Source organism: Phyllostomus discolor, chromosome 9, assembly GCF_004126475.2.
Source record: "Phyllostomus discolor isolate MPI-MPIP mPhyDis1 chromosome 9, mPhyDis1.pri.v3, whole genome shotgun sequence".
NCBI lineage: Eukaryota > Metazoa > Chordata > Mammalia > Chiroptera > Phyllostomidae > Phyllostomus > Phyllostomus discolor.
Genome location: NC_040911.2, coordinates 81,113,092 through 81,135,097, shown reverse-complemented (window position 1 = coordinate 81,135,097; position 22,006 = coordinate 81,113,092). Strand labels below are relative to the sequence as shown.

The following is a 22,006-nucleotide window of genomic DNA, read 5'->3' as shown; positions in this document are numbered from 1 at the left end:
CATTTTTCTCACACAATGAAGAGTCCAGAAGGAAGTGGACTAGAGCTGGTGCAATGACTCAGTTTTCAAGATGGTGCCCATGTGCCCAGGCATTGCCACCAAGGTGTGGGCAAGAAGAGGGGGAGGTTGAAGCCAAAGGCTGAAGGGGCCGGTCAGCAAGTCTATTTCTGTTTAAAGAGCTCTCCTGGAAGCATCATCTATGATTGCCACTCATTCATTGGCCAGAACTGTGTCATAGGACCACCCTAGCTGCAAGGGAGTCTGGGAAATATAGCTTCTTTATCTGAGTACTAGCAGAGAAGGAAAAAAAAAGACAAAAGCAACCCAAATCCCTACCAGGAGGACCTGACAGTTCATTCAGTTTGGCATCTGTAGGTGAGGAGACAGAGCCCAGAAAGGTTCCGAGGCCATCTGAAGTCACACAGGCCAACAAAAACACACCCTGTGGCTAACCATGGGTCCCAGGACACAGATCACATGAGAGCAAGGCCAGTGTCAGTGTACATGGGTTTATTGAGCTGTGGAGGCCATTCCTAGTGCTGGGTGAAACCATGGGAAAGGTGGCCATATGACCAGTACAATGCAGGGGACTGGATTCTCACCAACTCCAGGTGGTACCCACCAAGCAACATATCGTGGATGGAAAGCACTCTGCCAACACTTGTCATGGGGCACAGGTGATTATCATCACGGGTGCTGCCTAACTGGGAGGGTGCCATGAAAGGCTGTGGTGTTAGAGGGGGGGTTGCCTACAAGTTTGTTCAGATGTACTCCTTAAGGCATGATCTGGTTGGAAGGCTGATAAAATGTATGATTCTGAGAGTCTGGATGGTCTCTGACCTTCTCTAGGTTATCTGGAGCCCTGGTGAGGCCTCAGCTACACAGGTGACCCCCTTCCATGCCTACCCTGTGGGAGAGCCCAACTGTTCCAAGGTCTGTGGAGAGAGAGATCTACAACCAAGAAACCTACTGGAAGGAAAACCATGGGCTTTGCAATCAGGCCTATAGCCTATACGCCTCACTCCAGGGAACGGGCACACAGGGTGTCCAGACCTGCAAAGGTCAAGAGCACGGGAGCCAGCTTGAGAGGCCAACCAGTCCCTTTTCACTGGGGCAGCAGGCCACGGAGGTGTCCATGTACTCCAGGCAGGGTGGGAGAGTTGGCTGTGCTGTCAAGATCTGCTGTCCTCGTCAGAGCAGAGGCTGGAGAGCCAGGACAGGGAGCGTGGAGAGCAGGAAGCACCCCTTTAGGGGCCCAACTGCCAAGGACACCTTGGGGGTGGAAGCAGAGTGTCGGCCTGAGGCAGAAGCTGGGCTCTGCTCTCTGCATCCACCCCCATCCCAGGTCATTCATGTCCACATCGGCCCCACTGGCACGGAAGGGTGGAAGAAGCAGTGCAGCGGTTGCCAGCTCACCACCCCCTCCCCGCACCTACCTCCAGGAAGCTGTGCTCAAGGTCCTGGCGGGGGTCTTGATGGTCCTGCATGACTGGGGGCCGCCAGCTGTCAAAGGCCTGTATGGCACCATCTATAGAGGGAGAGGTCCAGGGTGGACTTAGCCTGGAAACCCTAGCACAGGGGCCAGCTCCTGGGTGACAAACGAGAGACCCTCGGCATCCTGTGTGGCCTCTCCCCTCGAGTGGATGGAAGATGGAATGTTGGCAAGGACTGGCTTCGGGAATGGAAGGTGCAGGGTGAGGAACAGCAGAGTAAGGACAACTGTGCTACCGAGCGCCTTACAGACCTTGTAGTCTTCCATCCTCATTGGGCAGGTGACAATGATCATTCCCATTTTAGGGATGGACACAAAGTGGCTTCGAGAGGCCTTCAAACTCAGGCCCCCTAACTCTAAGACAGGGCAGGGAACCACCAAGCTATTCAAACCGGAAGGCAAGATCATCAATGATACGAGCTGGCAGTGCCTAGGGGGTGCGGATGGAACTGCCTCAGAAGGGGCAGAAGCAGGAATCTCAACTAGGTCCGTTCCAGGTCCTCTCCTGCCCACAGGGGCACCAGCCTACACACCCCTAGGAGCCCAGTTTGGTCTGACACCTGCTTGCTCTCCAGAGACAGCTGAGCACAGATTCCCGAAGGGGTAGGACGACAGCAGAGGATGAGTGGGGCTACCTGGCTGCCACAAAGAGCCTCAGTTTCCTCGCCCCTACAACAGACTTCCGCCTGCCAGGCGGCTTTGTAGCGGGCAGTAAGAGCCAGCCATAGTACCCCAGCGTCTCCTGGCCCGGCCCCTCACCCAAGCAGTGGTTCCTGGTAAAGAGCGCCCGGAAAGCTTCGCACTCCTCCCGCCGGTTTCCGCTGGCTCCACAGTTGCACCAGGGCGCCACGCGGGCGCTGGCGTTGTCCACGTAGTTGGGGGTGACAACGGTGCCTGCGGGGACCCGGAGAGCGGGTAATGGGTCCACCCAGGTGGAGGAAGCCCGGGAAAACCGCTCCCGCTCTCGGACTTCCGCTGTGCGTACCCACGAGGCCGGCGTAGGCGCGCAAGCAGCGGGAGGCCTGATCTAGTGGGCAGCCGTCGGGGACGCTGGGGACCCGGGTGCAGGAGGCCTGGAAAGCCAGAAGGCGGGGCCTGCGCGGTGCGGGAAAGCGGTTTTTGAAGGGGTGGCCCCGCCCAGGCTGGCCAGCCCCGCCCCTCCCCGCCCCGCCCTCGGCCGCACCTGCAGACCCTGCTGTGCTCGCAGGCGTCTAAGGGCACCAGGCAGGAGGGCTGCACTGGGCCGGGCCCGGAGAAGGCGCAGGCGGGCACGAAGGTCTGGCGCCGGCGCTCGGCGCACACGGGATCAAAGCACGGGCAAAAGAGTAGTGCGTGGGTGAGCGCGGGCGATCCGTGGGCGAAGAAACGGCGCAGGGCGCGGTGGCATCGGGCACGGGGGCAACCCCCGGACGCGGTCCGACCCAGGCACTGCGCCACGTACTCGGTGCGCAGCTGCTGACACTGTGCGTCTGCGGTACACGCCTCGGCCGCGACCACGCATCGGTTCCGTGCGTCCGAGCTCGGAGACCCTGGCGGAGGGGCGGGCAGACTGCGGTTCTCTGTTCTGCCCACTTCAACCCTCGCTCCGCTCCCCTAGGATGGGGACACGCTCAAAACCCAAGGGAGCGGAGTGTGGCCTGAAGGTATGAACGACTGTCACTGACCAGCCTTCCATCGCGTGGATGAGCGGCGGCGGGCCCTGGAGATTCCTGCAACACATCAGGAATGGACGGGGCACCCCGAGGCTCCCCTAGAGGCTGGAGCCCAGGCACCCCTTCCCCAGAACGGCCACACCCACCCAAAGAGAAGTCCTCAAGTCTCCTATTTTCAAGAGACGCCCCCTGACTCGGAAAACAAGGCTCCTGGGGACCTAATGAAAACATCAGAAATGGCCTTGAAAACAATGGACACTCCCCATCCTCTCTCTTTGGCACGCTGAGCTTTCTTTCGCCTCCTCCCACCTCCTTGACCCTTTGAATGGATCTATAGATTTCTGGTTCTCTCTCCTTCCTTACCTCCTCCACCTCCTCCTGCCCTCTGCCCCTGGAGTCTTTCCCCTCCATCCCCTTCTGGTGCTTCCTTCTGGCCCTTCTAACTCATGCTGCTTCATCTGGACTCTGGAATCTTCCTGGCTCTGCCACCCTTCAGCAGCCAGGCTAAAGAGGGACTCTTGAAAGGGTCCCAGCTGCTCGGGTATGGATCTAAAAGGAGCCCCTTATGGCAGGCCACGGGGCTCTATCCTGTGCCACATGTGGGTCAGAGCTGGGGGCAGAGAGTGCACCTGCCACAACAGAGCCAGATGGTGAGCTCGGTGCAGATGTGCCAGGGACCACATCTAAACCTGGCCAAGCCATGGTCTCCAGCGGTTGAGACTTGGCAGCTGCTACCTAGGTCACCAAACCGGGCTACCTCCTTCAGCCCCTCATGCTGTCAGACCCCGTGGGAACATCTCACTTAGGCAAGAAGCCCTCTGGCAGGGCAGTTCCCAGCCTGACCCCTCACCCCTCTCACTGTGTGTGTGTGTGTGTGTGTGTGTGTGGAGGGGGGTGTCCCCTGCTTCGGAGCTTGGAGCAGGGCCCGTCTCTCTGGCACTGGCCACCTCTTTGGGGGGCCATGGCGATGCTTGCGGTGGCTTCAGTGCCCTCCACTCTGCAGGAAGGACAGGCAGACACTAAGGAATTGGCATGGGTATGTGAGTGGAGAGGGTCACAGGAGAGGGGTGAGCCCTCCCTCTTCCCCCTCCTCCCTTCCTCTCCCAGCAAAGCCCCTCCTGTCCCCAGGTCTCAGCCACACACAAAGGCACCCAGTGTTTGTCCCCTAAGGTCTTGGTTCCACCTCTGCTCATTTGCTTACCTGTCTTTCTCCACCAGGATCATCTTACCTCATCTCCACCCTCACAACAGCACATCTCAGCTCCAAGATCTCAGCCTTAATCCTCTGCCTGACTGCATTCTCCCCATCCCACCTGGTAAAATGACCCTTCCCTTCTCGGTGCTTCCAGTGGGGAAGGGACAGTCTGAGCAGATGGAAACAGCAGAGGAGTGGCACGGAGACACTGAAGATGCAGGGCAGAAAATCAGTACAAAACTCCGGGGTGGAGGGCTGGGGCTGGAGGAAGGGTGAGAGGTGGGAGAGGGGAGGAGACAGGAGAAGGAGAGTTCCTGGGGCAGGGGTACCGAGGTGGGACTTGGGAAGCTGGTGGCTCCACACACCCGAAGGCTGGAGGCAGGATCCGTACAGCGCTGCCGAGATGAGGGCCAGGTGTCCCTGCTCCCCAAGCACGGGTCTCTCGCTAGTGTCACTTCCTGCCTCCCAGGTTTTCCTGAACTCTCCCTCTGGCCCTCTACTCTGTCCCTGATGACCTGGGACAGAGAAGCCAGGGTTCAGGGGTCCTGTGGCCACTCACTCAGAAACAGCCATGGCAGCAGCAGCAGCAGCATCAGCAGCAGCATCGTGGGCTCCAAGCAGTGGGCCATGCCAGCCTGCAACAGAGGAGAGGACAGCACCAGGCAGAAACCCGGTGAGACAGGTGCCTTCGTCCCAGCGCTGCAGGAGCTGGGGCTGATAGAGGAACCCACACCCTGTGCTGACAGGGTCCCTCTTGCCCTTGCTGCTGGGAGGAGCCTCGAGCGACTCCCGCCCCCACGAAGTCTCCACCCCCAGCTGTGCCTTCAGGTAGATCCAGGAGCCACTGAATCCAGAGCCTGACTGTGCCTCCGTGGACCCCACCACACGCTCCTCGCCCCAGCAACACCTACACAACCACCCCAGGAGACCTTGCCTCTCCCACGCCAAACTGTTAACTGTGAAACAGCACTGTTCTTTTCCTTTGATAACTTTATTTTTAAACTTTTATTGTTAACTAATTTTAGACTTGAAGAAAAGTTGCGAAAATATTAGTGTTTCCTTTATGCCTTTTACCCAGTGAGTGTCCTCCCGTGCTAACATCTGACATAACCACAGTGTAATTGTTAAAACTAGGACATGAACACTGGTGCGTTTTTAATTTCTCCAGTTTTCCCACTAATGTCCTTTTTGGTCCAAGATCCAATCCAGGAGCCCATATGGCACTCCGTGGTCACGCTGCCTCAGTTTCCTGCAGTCCGCGGTAGTTCCTCAGTCTTTCTCACAGCCTGGTGCTTCCCATGTGGCCCTGCGTGCCCCCTTTTCTTGGGGACTGTAAGCGATAAGAACTTCTTTCAGTGGCATTAACCTCTCCACGGCAGCACTCGGTCCTCTTTGTAAATCAAAATCCCACAGATACAAAGAACACGGTAAGGGCTTTAGTAAACAGTTTCATTCAGCTTCTTGGGCTGGCAGAGCAGAGCTAAAGCAAGCCTGGGGTGAGTGGGGTGGGGGGGGGGGGGAGGAAGGAACAGACGGACCTGCCTCTTCTGTGCTGCCAGTGCAGGGAGCAGACACTTGCCAAGACCCCCAGCTCTTCACACCCTCTGAAATAGGGTTTTGCCACTCTTCCCATTAAGAGGTGTTTGTTGTTGTTTTTTTCCCAGTCCCCAGTACCTGGGCTGGCCCTGTGACTTGCCCATAGAGTGTTATGGTTGTTAACATGAGCTAGTCGTGAAGTCTCAAGGGGCCTAGCAAGCTTCTGATTAATCTCTTGCAGGAGGAGGTGAGAGAGGAACTGGCCTCAGGATCCTCACAGTTTTTCCTTTTGCCTCTGGCTCCCATGTGGTTTGGTGTGACGCTGTTAGCGATCCTGTTTGTACTTGAAATTTTGATATTTTGTTCATCATAGATTTCTGTCACTAATTTTCAAATCATTGCTTATCTTGATTATTTTTTCTGTGTGTGCCCAAGGTAAGCTGGCACACATACCTCATCCTAATCCTGCTGTCTTAGAACCTCCCCAGCTGTCACATGAACAAGGCTGGGCCAGCCTGCTGGAAAATGAGAGACATGCGGCACATCCATCCCCCTCAGCCCAGCCACCCCCCAGCCGCCCCAGGGCGGACCTGCCTAGCCGACCAGCAGTTGACAGCAAACGTGTAAGTGGGCTGTGCTGAGACCAAATGAACCACCAGCTGATTTCAACTAATGTGCCAGTCCACAGAATTGGTTGTTGTTTTAAGCTACTAAGTTTTGGGGGAGTATTGTCATGCAGCAACAGCTGACTGATACAGAAAACCACTCGGCAACTCTTGAAGTAAGGGGAGAGAAAAAGTGGCTTCTGGGAATGTCCAAGGAGACAGGTGAGCTGGGGCCAAGGGATCCTTCAAGCAAGGCAGCACCATTCTATGCCCAGGTCCATCTGGGGCCTGACTGCCATCTGAGGCTCCACCCACCAGCCATCACCCCTCAGGGAGCCCCACGGCATTGAATTCCCAGACAGAAAAGACACAGAGGCCCTTTAGTGCCCTTTCTAAAATGGCTCCCTCTGTCCCCTCCCAGGGAATGGAGGAAAGGCTCAGTAATGTCCGAAGTGCGGGGCTGCCGTATACCCCACCCTCCTCCAAATCCTCAGGTGCAAGACTAGGAATGGGCTGGGGCTGAGGAAACATCTGGGGGACAAGACAGGGCAGGAAGAGGGAGGAAGGGGGGTCCTAAGGATTGTGTTTGTTTTGCAGGGACCAGGCTCCAGGGAAGTGGACTCGATCTGAAATGTAGGTTCCCCGCATCCAGGCTCCGGCCCAGCAGCCACTGTGCTCTGCAGAGCTGAGTCTGCGGGAAGTGCATGGAGCCCACATCCTCAGGCTCCCAGACAGATGCCTCTCCCAGTGCCCAGTGTGACCCTGCCTCCCCTGGTGATCGGAGGTTGGTGACTAAGTGACCTCTGCTCCTTGGACTGATGGTGTGAAGGAGAGACTGTTGCATGACATGACCGCTTCCTGACCACTGCTAGATCCTCTGGGTCAGAACAGAGATTGCTTCCAATAAACCCCCCAGAGATTGTCTGGTCACCCCTCCCCTTCGCCCCAGGCTTGCTGGTTCCTGGAACGGGCCCTTGTGCTTCCCTGGGCCAGCGTGTAAGGTGTTTTCCCTTCTCCGGGGTGGGTCACACCCCAGCACCCGTACCCATCCTCCTATGTCCTGTATAGCTCTTTAGGGCCTGCCACTCGGTGTGACAGAAATCCACTTGGTCTTGCAGCTGCCCGAGATGTGCCTTGTATATGAGTTCCCTTAATAAACTGGTTATGATGGAGTTGCCAGCTGCTTTCTTTGGCCTCTCAGACTTGGAAGTTTTACGTCACAGATGGATTCTTGGGCTTGCATGATCCCTGGCCCAAAGAAACAGGGACAGCGTTGGGCAAATTCTGATGAGGCTCCGGAGTGGGGTTCTGGAGTGGGCAGAGGGGAGGTAACTCAGGGAAGAAACTTGCAACACTGCCTGAAGGTGCAGGGGGTCAGCCGGCTTGCTGGCTCTGCCCCTGGTGGTCCAAGCGCCTGCAGTGGCTCTCAGTGGGTGTTCGCCTCTCACCAGACACAGTAGCTTGGCTTCTGGACTTGACCTGCTGAAAATAAAGTGGGGGCAGGATCACCCCCTGAGGGCTGAGACCTCAGGCTACAGGTCATGTGGCAGGGACACCCTGTGCTCCCTCAGTGAGGACAGATGACCCAGGAGGAGCCACAACTTCTCCCTCCCCTGCTCCAGAGCCCTCCACAACAATAGCTGCTCCATGCGGTCGCATCTCAGAACCCAAACTCAGAACCCAGAGTAGGGGACTGTGAGCTGAGGGGCAACTGAGGGGCGGTGGGTGGTGGAGGTCCCACATCAGGGTCCCTACCTACCTTGGGGTGCAGGGCATAGGTTTCTCAAGGTGGCTGTTGAGCTCTGGCAGAGATCACAGGGCCTAGGAGCAATGGGTAGAGAACGAGCGCTGTGAATACAGCTGGCAGTGGTCCCTGGGGTGGGAGGGGCACGGGGACTCAAGGTGGCTGGGAGCTAAGAGGGGAGGAGGACGTCCAACAGTCCATCCCTTCACTCCCCTCCCATCTGCCCCTGCGCCTCACTCACCAAGGGGTTGGGGCTCTCCAGTGGTCATCGGGCCCAACTCCATGGGGTGAACACTGCCCAGAGGGTGGTGCCTGCGTGGGCCATCCTTGGGCCTGAGCGGCGAGATAAGAGGCTAGGAGGTTGGAGCAGTGATGCTGAGCAGGACTGTCCCCCGCCCCCCACCCTGGGCTCCTTCCCTGCAGCTGGGAGCCTGTGCCCAGCCCAAGGTTTTCGTTCTGCTCTGCCCTCAGTGCTGACTGGGTCTCTACCCTTCTCTCCAGGTCATTCTCTCCAGCTCACTTCCTGCTCCCTCCTAAGAGCAGCCCTTGGGGTCCAGGTCGTAGTTCAGACTCAGGCTCTCCCAGGGCTGTAGGTGCTTTCTCTCTATGGCCCTGGCATTTCTCCCATGCTCCAGCACCACCCCAGCATCCTGGCACCTTAAAGGAATCAGCATCACTCAGGTCCCAAAGGCGGTGGCCTTCCTCCCTAGTGGCAGCTGTGCCTGTGCTCCTTGCTATTGGGTGGCCCTGCTGCCCTCAGTGACTCCAAGCCATGCTCGACTGCTCATGCCCCATCTCCCAGGGTCTGCCGCTTCCTTCCATGTCTCTTCAGAACAGTCTCTGCTGTCCTCAGGTCTCCACCCTGGCGATGACACGCAGCCACTGCCTCGCTGAAGGGCCCCTCACGCTGACACACCAAGCTCTGAGCACCTTGCACTTCTGCCCACAGATCTGCAGTCACCACTCCCTGTGTCAAGACCTTCTCATTGGGCACCCGGGGCCTGGCCGGTGCCCACCCTGTCAGAGATGCCCTCTGTCCCTACCTCCAGCCCAAACCCTGCCCTTTCTCTCAGCTTCTCCTGAGCACTCCCAAGGCCAGGCTGTGTCAGATGTGGCTATGAGGTCCTGCTTTGCCCAGCACCCAGTAAAGGGGCAGTCCTAGGGCAACTTCTTGTTATTATGGGAGCCTCTCCCAGGCCGTGGGCTGGGTTAGGGCGGGCCCTTGGCACAAGGGCAGCTGGCATTCTAGCTGACCAGTGGTATGGAGTGAAAAGATGTGCTGGCCCAGCATTTGGGAACTCAAAGGAGATAACAGCAGAGATTTAGGCAGAGGACGTGACGGAGGGCGGAAAGCTCACGAGAAAGACACTCAGAGGAGCGCAGTGGGGCAGGAACTGCACCGTGAGCTGGAGGAAATTGGGGCGAAATCAAGGATGAGGCAGCCAGCCCCTCCCCGCCCCCGCCGCCATGGGAGAAAACGGAGAATGGACAAAAGGGACTGAACCACAGCGATGGGGAGGGGTAGAGAGCCCCGCATGGATGCATATCCTTGGCCCCTGGTGGCTTCTGCGCAAGGCTTCTTCCCACTACCTCTCCTGCCTCTCTGCACCCAGGGACAAGGCCTAAGGATGCCATCGCTGCTCCCCAGGCCCAGCAGAACTCTGAGGAGCAGGAGCCACGGGAGTGGGCCCAGGGAGCAGGAACTGAGCCCTCGGAGCCTACCCACTGTTCCTCCTTGAGCCGCAGAGGCATTGCTGGAGCTGGGACCTCCACTGCCGCCGGTAGCAGCACCAGGCCAGGCCGGCCCCAGGAAGCAGAGGCAGCAGAAAGCTCAGGATCATTGCCGGCAGCAATGCGTAGTGGTCTGCGAACAACAAGGCGGGGCTGAGTCCTGAGTGGGCGCTCGTCTGGGCCTGTCCTCACCCGCTTCCCCACTGGGCGCGCACTTTCAGGCCGCATGGGGCCGCTGTCCATGCTACCACCCAGCCCTGGCTTGTCACAGGAGGGTGGGGCCCAGCCCGGATCGCAGTGGCAGTTACGGTTACTGTTGCAAACCTGCAGAGAAAGAGAGAAGGAAAGTCCCATGGCATCAGGGACCTCAAGGTCACCCCCCCACACACACCTTTCAGACCACTCACCCCATGGCCATGGCAGGTGGTCAGGCAGCGTTGTAACTCCTGAAATGTAGTGTTCTGGCAGCGCCTGTCCTGGCACACCTGTGGGCAGTGGTGTGCGCTAAGCCCCGTAAGGGAGTGAAGCTTCAGCCCTCAGGACTCAAGTGGCAGGGAGGGGCAGGCTCACCATTGTAGGTCCACACTGGGTGCCGGGCTCTACCAGGCCCAAGTCAGGCAGGTCCAGCTGGGCACCAGGGAGCAGGAAGGCTCCCCTGCAGGTCACCTCGAGGCTGCCTAAGCGGATGGTAGAGTCCACCGGCATCGTGTGTGGTGCCCGTGGACTGTGCTCCCCGCCCTGGCACTGCAGCTTCCCACACTGCGCATCCCTGGGAGCCAAGTGGAGGGCCGTCAGTGCGCGGTGTCCCCCGGCCCCCAACCCACACCTCGGCTTCGTTCCCTCTGCTCCTCTCCCCCCACCTCTTCGCACAAGGCGAGGAGCTGCCCTCTTCCTCCCGGCCGCAGTTGCCACTGGCGTCTCCTGCCGAGTTCAGCACGTGGAAACAGGCCTCTGGTGCTGGGCGGGACCCTGGGGAAGCACGAGTAGGGCTGGAAAGCACGCTTCCTCTGCCCTCAGTCCTCCTCCCCGCCCTGCCCCCGTCCATCTTCCCTAGAGTAGAAAATTCCCCCAGACCCAAGGATAGGAACGGCTGCAAAGGGTGCAGGGGGTCTCTCACCAGGCCCCCAGAGCTGCTGGCACTGCTGCTCGAGCGTGGGACACGCGCCATCCCGGCAGTAGCCGCGGCCGCTGGCGCAGGGCGAGCCATCCAGCAGGTAAATGTCTGGGGGACAGTAGGGAGAGGCGCCCGTGCAAAACTCAGGGAGGTCACAGTCTCCCGCAGCCCGACGGCATGGCGCGCCCGCCGGCTTCAGCTATGCAGGTGACCCGGGCGGAGGAATAGCGGCCGAGACACAGAGAGACAATGGATAGTGAGAGATCCACGCCGACAGCAAGGCTCAGAGGTGGGACAGCCCGGCTAGAGCCAGGTGGACCCAAGCGCAAAGCAGAGCCAGCACCCACGGGGGACCGGAGGACGCCAACCAGCCAGAACAAAATCAGGTCGGCTCCCCAGCGCCCCTCAACCCTCACGTTCGAGACTCCCATCCCCTCACCAGGCAGCTCGAGCAGCAATCCCCGTGGGAGCACTGGGCCCCCTCACGCAGCGAGCAGTTGTGGGCGAAGCAGCAGGGGTCGGAGCACTCCTGGAGCCGAAAAGGCAAGAAGGGATCTGGTAAAGGAGTCGCTCCCCGCACCTTGGGGGAGGGGGCGGGCGCGCAGACCTAACCTGGCCCGCACCGCAGTCGCACTCCTCGCGCTCCTCCACGAAACCGTTCCCGCAGCGCGCGCTGGGCACCGGGAGCCCCGAGTCCGGCGCGTTGGAGAGGCAGGTTCCGCCTCCCTTGCGGAAGAAGGCGCGCAGCTGGCGGCGGCTGCAGGCGCTGAACAAGCGGGGAAACGGGTGCCTATGGGCCGGGAAGGGCGTTGAGGCGCGTGGGACCAAACCCCTTAACGCCCGGATGGTCTCCGATCCCCTCCCACCACCACCACCTGCGCTGGGCCACGCAGCCGCGGAGGCTCAGACTGCGCAAACGACGCCTGCGGGAAGGCGGCTCTAATCCTCTAGAGGCAGAGCCCCAGGTGGGTAAGCAGCGGGAGCCCAGGCACTCGGGTGGCCCGAGGCGGAAGGGCGTGACGCCAGGAGCCGGCAGCCCAGGGCTGAAAAGTCGAATCCGGACCCGACGCGGCGGGTTCTGTAGGGATAACCTCGCTAGGTTTTCGGGGAAAAGAATCTTCATACTCGTGGGAATCCATGTTCCTTGTGTTTCCTCCATTTAAGCCTCATAAACAACTCAGGGCGGGTCCTATGATCATTTTACAAAAGAGGAAACTAGGAGATAATAAGCATCCCCCCAACGGAATGCAGAGGAGGAAGGGCCCCAGGTCTAGTGGAGCCTTCCCAGCAGCCCCTCTCCCCCGTGCCGGGTTGCCCGTACCCAGTGGCCGCTGCCATGACGCAGCCACCGGGCTCAGCTGCCGCCTCCACGCAGCAGCCTTCGGGGTCGTGGCTGAGGCCAAGGCTGTGGCCTATCTCGTGGGCCATGGTAGCTGCAGCGCCGATGGGGAGCTCCGAGTGGTCCTGGGAGGGCGTGGGGACGGTCACTGCTGGCTGGGAAAACCGCCCCCGCACCTCTCCTCCCGTGCAGGACCCAGCAGAGCTCACCGTGCTCACGCCTCCAGAGCTCTCTGCGAGGCACATGCCTTCGAGGGGCGCCAGGCCCACGGTGTTCCCCCGGAATGCGCGGCCCCTGAGGGCAGAGTGCAGCGTGACCGGGCAATGCTGGGAGGGGGTGCAGCCCAGTGGGGAACCCGCGCGAGGATTGGAGGCACCCACGTGAGCAGCTGCGTGGAGTCGTGGGGCCGCCGCACCCACAGCCCCCGGCGCCACTGCAGGAAAGCCCAGAGTGTGGCGTTTGCGTCCGGCATGACCCGGCTCTGGTCCTGCTCAGTCCATACTTCCAGGCCAGTCAGGGCCACCTGAATGTCCAGAGTCCTGAGAATCTGTGGTCAGGGAAAGACGGGCCTGAAGCAGGGGGCCAGGCTATCACCTTGCTGGGGGCCCCTCTCTTTCCCCCCACCTCCTCTCTCATCTCCAAGCCTGCCTCCTCCATCTAGGGCTTGCCCAGGCTGCAGCTGTCGCTCCCATTAAGCCTATCTGCCCACACACAGCCCCCTTCAACCTGGTCCACATAGTTGGCGATCTCCAGAAGACGCTGTTTGGTGTGGTTCAAGTCCCGGTGCTGGGTCAAGAACTGGAAAGGCAGCAGTATGGTGGTGTGACAAGCTGAGCTGCCCCCCTCAGCCCCGACAACCCCCTAGAGCCTCCTCTCACCAGGGTGTGGTCCGCCACTACGTACAGCTCCAGGTACCTCAGGCTTCTGCGGGCCTCCCGCCTGTCCTGGGGAGAAGCATCTGTAACCCTGAGTGGCAGGCCGCTGGGCTTAAACCCTGACCACCAACCCCAATCCCCAGAAAGCACAAAGTTAACTTTCAAGTTTTGTCAGCACTGGCTGGTGTGGCTCAGTGGTTTGAGCCCCAGCCTGTGAACCAAAAGGTCGCTGGTTCAATTCCCAGTCAGGGCGCATGCCTGGGTGAGGGCCAGGTCCCCAGCTGGGGGCCTATGAAAGGCAACTGGTTGATGTACCTCTCGCACATTACTGTTTCTCTCCCTCTTTCTCCCTCCCTCCCCCTCCCTCTAAAAATAAATAAAATCTTCAAAAAATAAGTAAAATAAAATTTTGCTAGAACTTGTTTCTTCAGCCTCCAAATAAAAATATCACAGGGCAGGAGACCCTGAAGTGGCCTTCCTGTCTTTCTGATTGGGAGAGCTGCGGCCTATGGCCACACCACCCTGAATGCGCCGACCTCCTCCGACTGGGAGGGCTGTGGATATTGCACTTCCGCTCCCACCCCGTCTGTGGCTCTCACCCTGATCTGGGTGGCACGAAAGAGGTTGATCATGTTCCCTTTGCCTCCAGGATCCCTGTGGCCACAGGCCCCTTTCCAGCTAAGCAGCTGCTCTGTCCGGAAGATCCTGTGGGTTGAGGCGTCCTCCACATCCCCAGCTGGCCAAGGGTGCACATAATAGCTGGCATTGCTGCTGAGAGTGATCAGGCCCCTAGGGTGCACAGGGGTGCAGAAAGTGGTGTGACAGAACTGTTGCCCCAGCCCCAGGCCCAGCTCTGCCCCCCCCCCGCCCCCACATAACTCCTTACCTCATCCCAGAGCAGATGCTGAGGACTACCCAGGAGTCAGGGAAGCCCCTTACACGCCCATGGTAGTGACAATGATCCTGGAGAGCAAGGGGCCCAGCCTCAGACCCAGCTAGGACCGAAGTGGGAGGGGCAAGAGCGCAGGCATGGTGGGGGCCTGGCTCCAGCCTCTCCTTACGAACAGGAAGAGAATGGGGAAGGAATGGTGGGGAGGTCCTCAGGGAGTGCATTCCCCAGCATCCACCCTGTCCTCAGCACCCCTGGAAGTATCTCACCGTGTGGTTGGGGACCAGCGCCACTGGCTGCCCGTCTGGCCTATAATGGGTTTCTGTGTATCCTGTGGCCAGCAGCCTGCTGGGAAGGGATATTGTGGGGATCCTAATTCAGCTTTGCCTCCTCCAGGATGCCCTCCAGCCTTTTCCTGTGAATGCTAATTGAGCAGCTCTCTGGGTGAGGTACAGGGCTAGCACTAAAGAAGCACCAGAAGTGTATCTTAGGAAAGGGACAGAAGTGAATGTGTATTGCTTAGCTCAGAAAACCCGTGGGCTAGAGGGAGGAAAGTGAAAGGCGGGAAGGAGCCTCGGTGATGGCTTAAATATGGGAAGTGGGCATGTGGGGAGCATCAGGGAGGAGGAGCAATAGGGGCAGAGTTGGTGGTCCCTGTGGAGCCTGTGGCAGGCAGCTGGATCCCCAGGCCTGGGGCTGGGGAGGACTCGGGGAAAACTGCTGAAAAGGTGGCACTTAGAGCTAAGGAAGTGTGGCTGAACTCCCCAGGTGGTCCTTCCCGCTGCCCACTCTTGTTGGGCATCTGGTCGACCCTCTCTCAGCTACCTTCCAGCCTCAAGGGTCCGTCAGATCTTCTCCTCTGGCCTGCACACCCCACATATCTTTCCGACTGTCCTTCAGTGTCGCTCATCCCTTTAACGATTCCATCCTTGGGCCCCGTCTCACTAGGATCCTTCCCACTAAGGATTCAACCAATAGTCAATCCCTCTCTTTTAAAGAAAATTCTGACCCCACTTCGCCTTGACCTCTGTACTAGCAGGTTGCCCCAGAAACCTGTGATGCCTGCTTCCCCCCTCCCAGTCTTCCCTTCACCTTCTCAAGCTTTGCTGCCCACTCCATGCACACATACAACCCTAGGGGGCAGGTGATGTGGTCAGCCCATTTAATACATGGGGACATTGAACCCCAGAGGAGTGGTGGTTAGGCGTGGTGGAACCATTCGTTCCTAGTCCACCCGATTCCGAGGGGGAGACTAAAACGTGCAGAGTGCTTACAGCAGTGCCTGCAATGACACAAGCACTTGATAGATAACTACCTGTTGCTAAGATAGTCTGAATGGTTTTAAGACCCCATGCGCCATCTTGGACACCCTCCCACTGAGCCCAGCTCCACCTGCTCATTCACCAACTCAGAATCTTTGGCTCTGCACCATTCTTGATACTTAACACTAAATTGGCTTTCTGTGATCTGGTTCCCACTGGGACTGCCCACATTTGTTTCCCGTTGCTCCCTTCCCCGAAGATAGAGACCCTCTGGGCAAGCCAGACAAGTTGAGGTCCCCTGAATGTGCCTTGATCTTTCTACCCTCTGCATCTTTGTCCCTGTCATTCCACTAGCTTGGGGTACCCGCCCATCTTTGAAGCCCATCTGGGATGCTCTTTTGACTCAGGGTTCTTTTCCATTAGGTAATGCTCACTCACTTTTGGCAGGGAGCTGACAAGATGCTCCCGGGGCCTGTATGAGGGAGGTGACCCACAGCAGGGCTAACCAGTCTGATGGTCCACTTTAGCCTCAAGGGAGCCAATCATGGGCTGGTGTGACTCTCCCTGTCACTTGAGCCTCCTCAGGGCCCTCAACCCTTCCAGCCTCCCCCCTGGGTTCCCACCAGTCCCCAGCCACAGAGACAGAGGGGCCATCTTGGCTCCCAGCCCCCTCCCCAGCCTGGTACTCACTGGTTCTTCTCCAGCTCCAGCAGGAGCTCCTGGCCTTCAGCTTCCAAGGCTACAAGCCCCTTGTCTGGCTTCAAGACCTGGGCAAGAAAGAGTACGGGCTGAGGTGGCAGGCAGCCTGGCCCTTGTGCCTGCCAGGGAGCCCATGGGATGTGGAGCCAGCTGCCTGGGAGTTCATGGGGAGAACATGGGGGCGAGGGACAGAAGGGCCCCCACTTGCCCTGGTGGGCATGGGTGGGTATGAGGGTGAGATCATGCAGACAAAGATGTTCCCAAACTCAGGATGTTTGTCATTCCGACAAGAGCCATTTGACATGGCCTTCTAGGTACACACCACTTCCTCCCCAGAGAGACTAGGGGTCCCAGAAAGGGGCCTCTGGTTACTGGGGCCCCCTCTAGTTGCTCACAGTTACGGGGCCCTTCCTCTGGCCCTCCCTCCTCTTTCCTGACTAGGTTTGCTTCTTCTGGCAGGGAGCGGTGTCCTGAAGACAGAGCAGTGTGGGGGTGGGGTGGATGTCACACAGCTGTGGCTCAGGCTGCGTCACAGCCTCTGGTTTCTGTTTCTTGCTTCCGCTCACTCTCTGCAGAGTCCAGACTCTACCCCTCCACCTCCAATTCTGACAACCTGCCAGGTCCTGAAAGCTGCCCGGTCTCCATCAGGCTCAGCCACATCTGTGTCACTGATCCTGTGAGGTAAACACAGACCTCCATGCCAGGCTAAGAAAAACACTGGCTTTCCCAGCCAGATGTCAGGAGGTGGCCCGGGCCAGCCTGCCAGCCTCTCCTTCCCTGCCCTCACTGTCTCTCCCATGCTGTGGGAAGATCCCATCTGCCTCCCTTGTCCACGCAGTCTGGCTGGGGGCTCAGAGTTGAAGCCAGTCCAGGATCCTCCTGGAGAGCTGCTGTGTCTTGGAATGCTGGCCCAACCCTCGCTGGCCCTTCCTCTTTAGCCCACAATGCTCTGCGCTGGGCCGGAGGCCAAGGGGCTTACAGTCTTGGAGTGTGAGCTCTTCCTCGGCAGGTGGGGAGCAGACAGCTCCCTGCCCCAGCGAAGAGCCCAGCAAGGCCCCAGGCATGAGCTCATGGGGCCGGAATGCCCCTTCTTTATTAGAGAAGGGTCTGTCCAATGGAAAGGTGGCAGGTCAAACGAAAAGCCTCCTCCTGCCCCCTCCCCTCTGTGTTCCTCCGCAACCCTGCCGCCTGCACTTCTTGCCCTCCTAGTGACTCCACCCCTCATTACACACGCCAGCCCTGACCTGAAACGTGGCTGTTCCCCTCCTCTGGGACAGGGCTCCCAACCTCAACACTGTCCTTATCTTGTCAGGCTTCCTGGGGACAGGGGCCTGGAAGCAGGAAAAACAAGGCCGCTCTGGGAATTCCCTCCTGGCACAGTCCAGAACAGGCCGGGAGGGTCCACAGTCAGGGTGTGTGAGCCCAGCCTTGCCCTCTGCTGGTGATGTCCAGAAAAATGACCTCCAAGCGTGGCCCAGCACCATCCTTGGCCACTCAAGCAGGGACCCTGAGGGTGTGGGGCACCCAGTGGGGGCCCCAGGTTGGCAGCCTCCCAGCCTTCACAGTGGCGTTCCCCTGCCTTTTTCCTTGCTGGCTCAGACAGAGAGCTGTCCTTTCTGGCCTGAAAATCCAGGATGAAGAGGTCTCTCTAGGTTTGGGGGACACTGGCCAATGGTTTGAAGTCTGTCAGAACCTCATGGGTCTCAGACTTCTGGGCTAAAGAGCTGTGTGAACTAGGGCAATTTCTGCAACTTCTCTGGGCTTCAGTGTGCCCCTCCGTGAAATGGGCAGTCAGAGGCCACTGGCCTCCGGGTTAGCAGTGCAGCTGTGCGGGACACCGAGATGGGGCCACGGTTATCCTGGGAGTGTGTGATGGGTGGGTGTTGGGAGGAGGCTGGGGCAGAGCATCCTAGAGAAGCAAATTGTGGTGCACTTGCATCTGAGGGCCATCAGGAGAGTGACCACTGCCCTTGGACAGAAGTGGACTCTTCATGAGCCAGTGAGGCTGAAGTCTCAGGCCCTTCGGTGGCAGGGGCCTGGAGGGGGCAGCCATGTGTCTGTCTGCAGGGTCACGTGTTCTGGTAATCTGCAAAAGGAAGCTATCCTGGTGTTTTCTTAAAAAGGTCCCTGAAGTTCATGCCTCACGAACTCTGCCTGATGGGACGGGGGTGGCCTGGATAGTCTCAGGAAGGGAGAGAAAGGGTGGGGGGAGAGGGGGAGCCTGCAAATGACTTCCATGTGTGCAGGCTCATGCAATCTGGATGTGTCCCGCCTCTGCCTGCCAGCCCTTCAGGGAGGAGTCTTAAGGACTGGGAGGGGGAATCTAGGGCACCCAGTAAAATGGCCACACTGAAAACTGGGGAGGGGCAACAGGGCTGGGAGACCCTGGGGCCCCGCAGGGGAAGGAATGATGTGGCACTGACCGGCTCCTCCAGGGTGACCGGGGGCCAGGGTTGTCCATCCAGGACCCAGTGAGGGGTGACTGGCTCTCCAGGGGCGTTTCCTGGTGTGAGGACAGAGCACAGGGTGAGCAGAAGCCTGAGGAACAGAGGGGAGTGGGGACCACGGAGGGGTGGGGCTAGAGGACCGCAGCAGGAGGAACACCCATCTTCAACAATCCACGGGGTGTCCTTGGAGCTGGGGGCATCCAGGGAGGCGGCAGAAGAGAGAAGGAGTCTAGGAAGGATAGTTCAATGGGGGATGCAGGAACCACCCTGATCTTGGGGGAAGGCTTGGTGTCAAAGGTCATAAGGAAGAGACGAGGCTACTGTGCCCGGTGGAAAGAAAAGGGGAGTAGCCTTGGGTATTTTTAGACTGGGCAACAGATGCCTCTAGGGTGAGAGATCTGTGAAGAGGATGCCTCTGTCTTCACCACAGTCTGAGAAAATCAACAGCTGGTCGTTGCTTTGGGGGGCCCACCTTGCTCTGAGCTGCCCTCGGGAGCTTCACACTGGTGGTGGGGCTTCCAGGGACCCTGGCCCACAGGCCGCCTCCTGGTGTCTTCAGAGGGGGGCAAGTGGGGGACAGAGCCTGAGTGCTCCCAGGCCTGCTATGCTTGAGGGGGTTCCAGGAGGAATACCAGAGCCAAGCATTACTCAGAGGAGGCTGGAATGCTCCCCTGGAATGCTCCCAACCCCCCACTCCCAAGGGCCCCAGTAACGCATCACCCCTGCCCTGCAGGAGCCAGGAGCCAGGAGCCAGGCCCTGGGCAGCCCAGAACGAGCAGACCGCCCTCCTTCCCTCCCGCACTCAGTCCTGGAGAAGCCCAGCTCCCAGAACTGACAGCTCCCCCACTCCCACCCCACTCCTTTCCCTCCTCCGTCTCCTCCCCCAGACTCCATCTCCGATGACCTAGAAGAGCAGCAGCTCCAGGAGTTCCCTTCCCCCATGAAGGCCTCCCTGACTAGATGAGTTGCCATGCAGCAGTTGCCCTCAGACTGGGGCCGGTGTGGAGAGGGGCTGAGTGCTTCTGCGGAGAGGGCAAGTCTCTTAGCCCGGAGCGGACTTGACTGAGGGCGGAGAACCCGTTCTTGCTGGGCCCAAGCCTCCCAGGGCAGAGGGGAGGGTAGGATTGGGGGGTCTCCTCACGGCCCTACGCACACATACTGGTCACTGGCACCTTGACGAGGGGGCGACAGGCTCCAGACTCCAGACTCCATCTCTGCCTCCCTCCCTGTCGTGGATGGGAGCAGTGTGGATGGGAGCAGAAACTGGGGGAGCCAGTGTGGTGTTGGGGAGCACAGAGCCCTTCTCCACTCTCCCCAGGGGTTGCATCACCCTCCCCTGACTCCAGAATGAGGAGGAGGAACCAGTGGAATGCGTGGGGACCATCAGCAAGAGAATGAGGGTGTCATCCCTCCCCAGGGGTCCAGAACAGATCAGGACCCATCCCTGTTGCCCCCTCCCCAGTGTTCTGCAGCCTCCCCCCCACCTCAGGTTTCCCGGCCCCGCCTCTCCTGCCTCCTCCCTGACTCCTCTTAGGCACTTGCTGTGCAGGACTCCACCAGTCCTGCCACCCCCTCTGAGAAGTTGCTGTTTCCAGCCCCATCTCACCAGGGGTTTGGAGAAGTTACACTGGGAAGAAACTGAGCCCAGTGCCATGCCCCCCCCCCCAACCCTTCCACCCCTGTCTTGCCCTCCTTCTGTATCTAACCAAACAAGGCAACAATATAAACAATACAGGCGCTGCCCCAAGGCCCTGCGATGTGGGGTGAGCGTGGAGTCACAGTCAGTGCCCTAGTCTGAGGTCACAGCAGGGACTGCAGGGGGCCAGTGGAGGAAGACCCTTGAGCCCTAAGGGATGCAGGGGCAGGGATGTTCCCACTGGAGGACGGGCCTGGAGGCGGCTCCAGCCTGAGAACCCAGGCAGAGGGGTTTGAGGGCTGCTCAAGGGTAAGGATCCCTGCCACTCTGCTTTGTGGTGGGCACAGTGGCAGCTGGGAAGTGTGCAAGTCTGGGCCCCGGTCCCAAGTAAAGGCGAGGATCCCCGGACAGGTCCCAGGAACAGCTTCCCAAACCCTCCCTGTTCCTTGTCCCAACGCTCCATCCCCTGACAGTGACTAAGCCTGCCCCTCGGGGCGCTCTCATACTCACCGAGAAGAGTCTCGGCACCCCACACCTGCCACAGTAGTAGCCGTGGCGGCAGCAGCAGCAGCAGCAGCAAAGCAGGAGGCCCTGGAGCTCTTCGAGACCCCAAGCCCATAGCTGTGAGCGCCTCGACTTCTAAACTGCGGCTCTCGGCTCCCGGCCTGCCGCTCCGGGCCCCGCCCCCGCTGGGTCACCGCCGGCGCACGCCCTGTGCAGCTGGCCCGCCGCCTGCGGACCCTCCGGCGCCCACCTCTCCGCCCGCACCCCTCCCTGTGCGTCCTCCTACGCAGCCCTGGCCGCCCTCTCAGTGACCGTGGCGGATCCCGACCCTCCCCAAGCTCGCGCACTCCTGGGGAGCCTGGACCACCCTCCCCCGCCCTGTACGGACTAGAGCTTTCGTGGGCAGGGCGGGGCCCGGAATCGGTGCGGCCCCGCTCAGGGAACCCGCCCGTGTCACCCCACCCCATAGGTCTCAGAGAGGCCCCTACTTGTGGGGTTGAAGGGTGAGGATGGGGTGCGGAGCCTCGGGAAAAGACTTTTGAGGACCACAGCAGAGGGGACAGAGGCCAGGGCTCATGAGCCAAGTGTTGCTGCCTTCCTAGGCCAAGTCGGGCCTTCCTAGGAGCGTACCCCACTCCCCGATCTCCGGAGGCGGACGCCTGTCCCCGACTTGTCACCAGTCCCGCGCAGAGGCCCTCTGGAGAGAACGCGGCAGAAGTGTCCCTGGGAGAAGGGAGGCCGGGCGACCCCGACAGGTGCGGCCGAGGCCCGGAGCTAGTCTCTGTGTCCCAGTGGCTGCCAGCCCCGCGGCGCGCGCGGGTGGGCGTGGGGAACCAGTGGGTGCCGGGGCCTTGTCGGCTCCTAGCTGCGCAAGGGCGAGGCAGCGGGACTGGCGCGCGGGTGCGGCCTTTTGTCCCTGGTGGTGCCCAGGGGGGAAACTGTGCAAAACCGTGGACTCCAAGATGTCGCGGATCCTTGCAGCCCCTGTGACGTCTGTTTCTTGTTTTAAAGGTTTGTCCGTACTGAGTAGTAAATTCCGATAGCGAGCAACAAGTATTCCCATAGCGAGGGCAAGTTAACTTTTAAGCAAATCTAATTGTTTTGGAGAAATCAAAGTGTGGCAATTCAGTAAGAGTTCCAGCTGCAAGGAAGTCTATGTTCGCCTGATTCAAACATGGAAAAGCGTAAGACGTTTAAGGATCATCTCTCCCCCTTCTGTGTGCACCTTCGCAGCCCACCTCTCCCAACAGGAAGGCGCTAAATATCAGTACAGGTTTTAGATTATT

The 22,006-nt window shown here is 59.5% G+C and overlaps 2 protein-coding genes across 2 annotated transcripts; both read right to left on the bottom strand.

Annotated features, from left to right (window-relative positions):
- Window positions 1-361: 361 nt before the first annotated feature.
- Window positions 362-4,368, bottom strand: GFRA4 (GDNF family receptor alpha 4). The gene is made up of 7 exons (XM_036009450.1): window positions 4,346-4,368; window positions 4,120-4,141; window positions 2,676-3,085; window positions 2,478-2,587; window positions 2,252-2,386; window positions 1,437-1,528; window positions 362-1,272 (listed from the first exon to the last, which is right to left on the bottom strand). The coding sequence occupies exons 1-7, from the start codon at window positions 4,366-4,368 to the stop codon at window positions 1,192-1,194; spliced, it is 873 nt and encodes a 290-aa protein (XP_035865343.1). The 3' UTR covers window positions 362-1,191.
- A 971-nt stretch (window positions 4,369-5,339) lies between these two features.
- On the bottom strand, window positions 5,340-20,966 carry ADAM33 (ADAM metallopeptidase domain 33). The gene is made up of 22 exons (XM_036009613.1): window positions 20,727-20,966; window positions 18,557-18,636; window positions 16,125-16,201; window positions 14,442-14,520; window positions 14,170-14,246; window positions 13,883-14,072; window positions 13,287-13,352; window positions 13,135-13,206; window positions 12,789-12,955; window positions 12,618-12,702; window positions 12,391-12,533; window positions 11,682-11,859; window positions 11,509-11,598; window positions 11,073-11,268; window positions 10,816-10,924; window positions 10,526-10,724; window positions 10,363-10,440; window positions 10,171-10,279; window positions 9,947-10,088; window positions 8,466-8,557; window positions 8,240-8,301; window positions 5,340-7,962 (listed from the first exon to the last, which is right to left on the bottom strand). Exons 1-21 carry the CDS (start codon window positions 20,833-20,835, stop codon window positions 8,264-8,266), a joined length of 2,376 nt encoding a protein of 791 aa, XP_035865506.1. The 5' UTR covers window positions 20,836-20,966; the 3' UTR covers window positions 5,340-7,962; window positions 8,240-8,263.
- Between the last annotated feature and the right edge of the window lie 1,040 nt (window positions 20,967-22,006).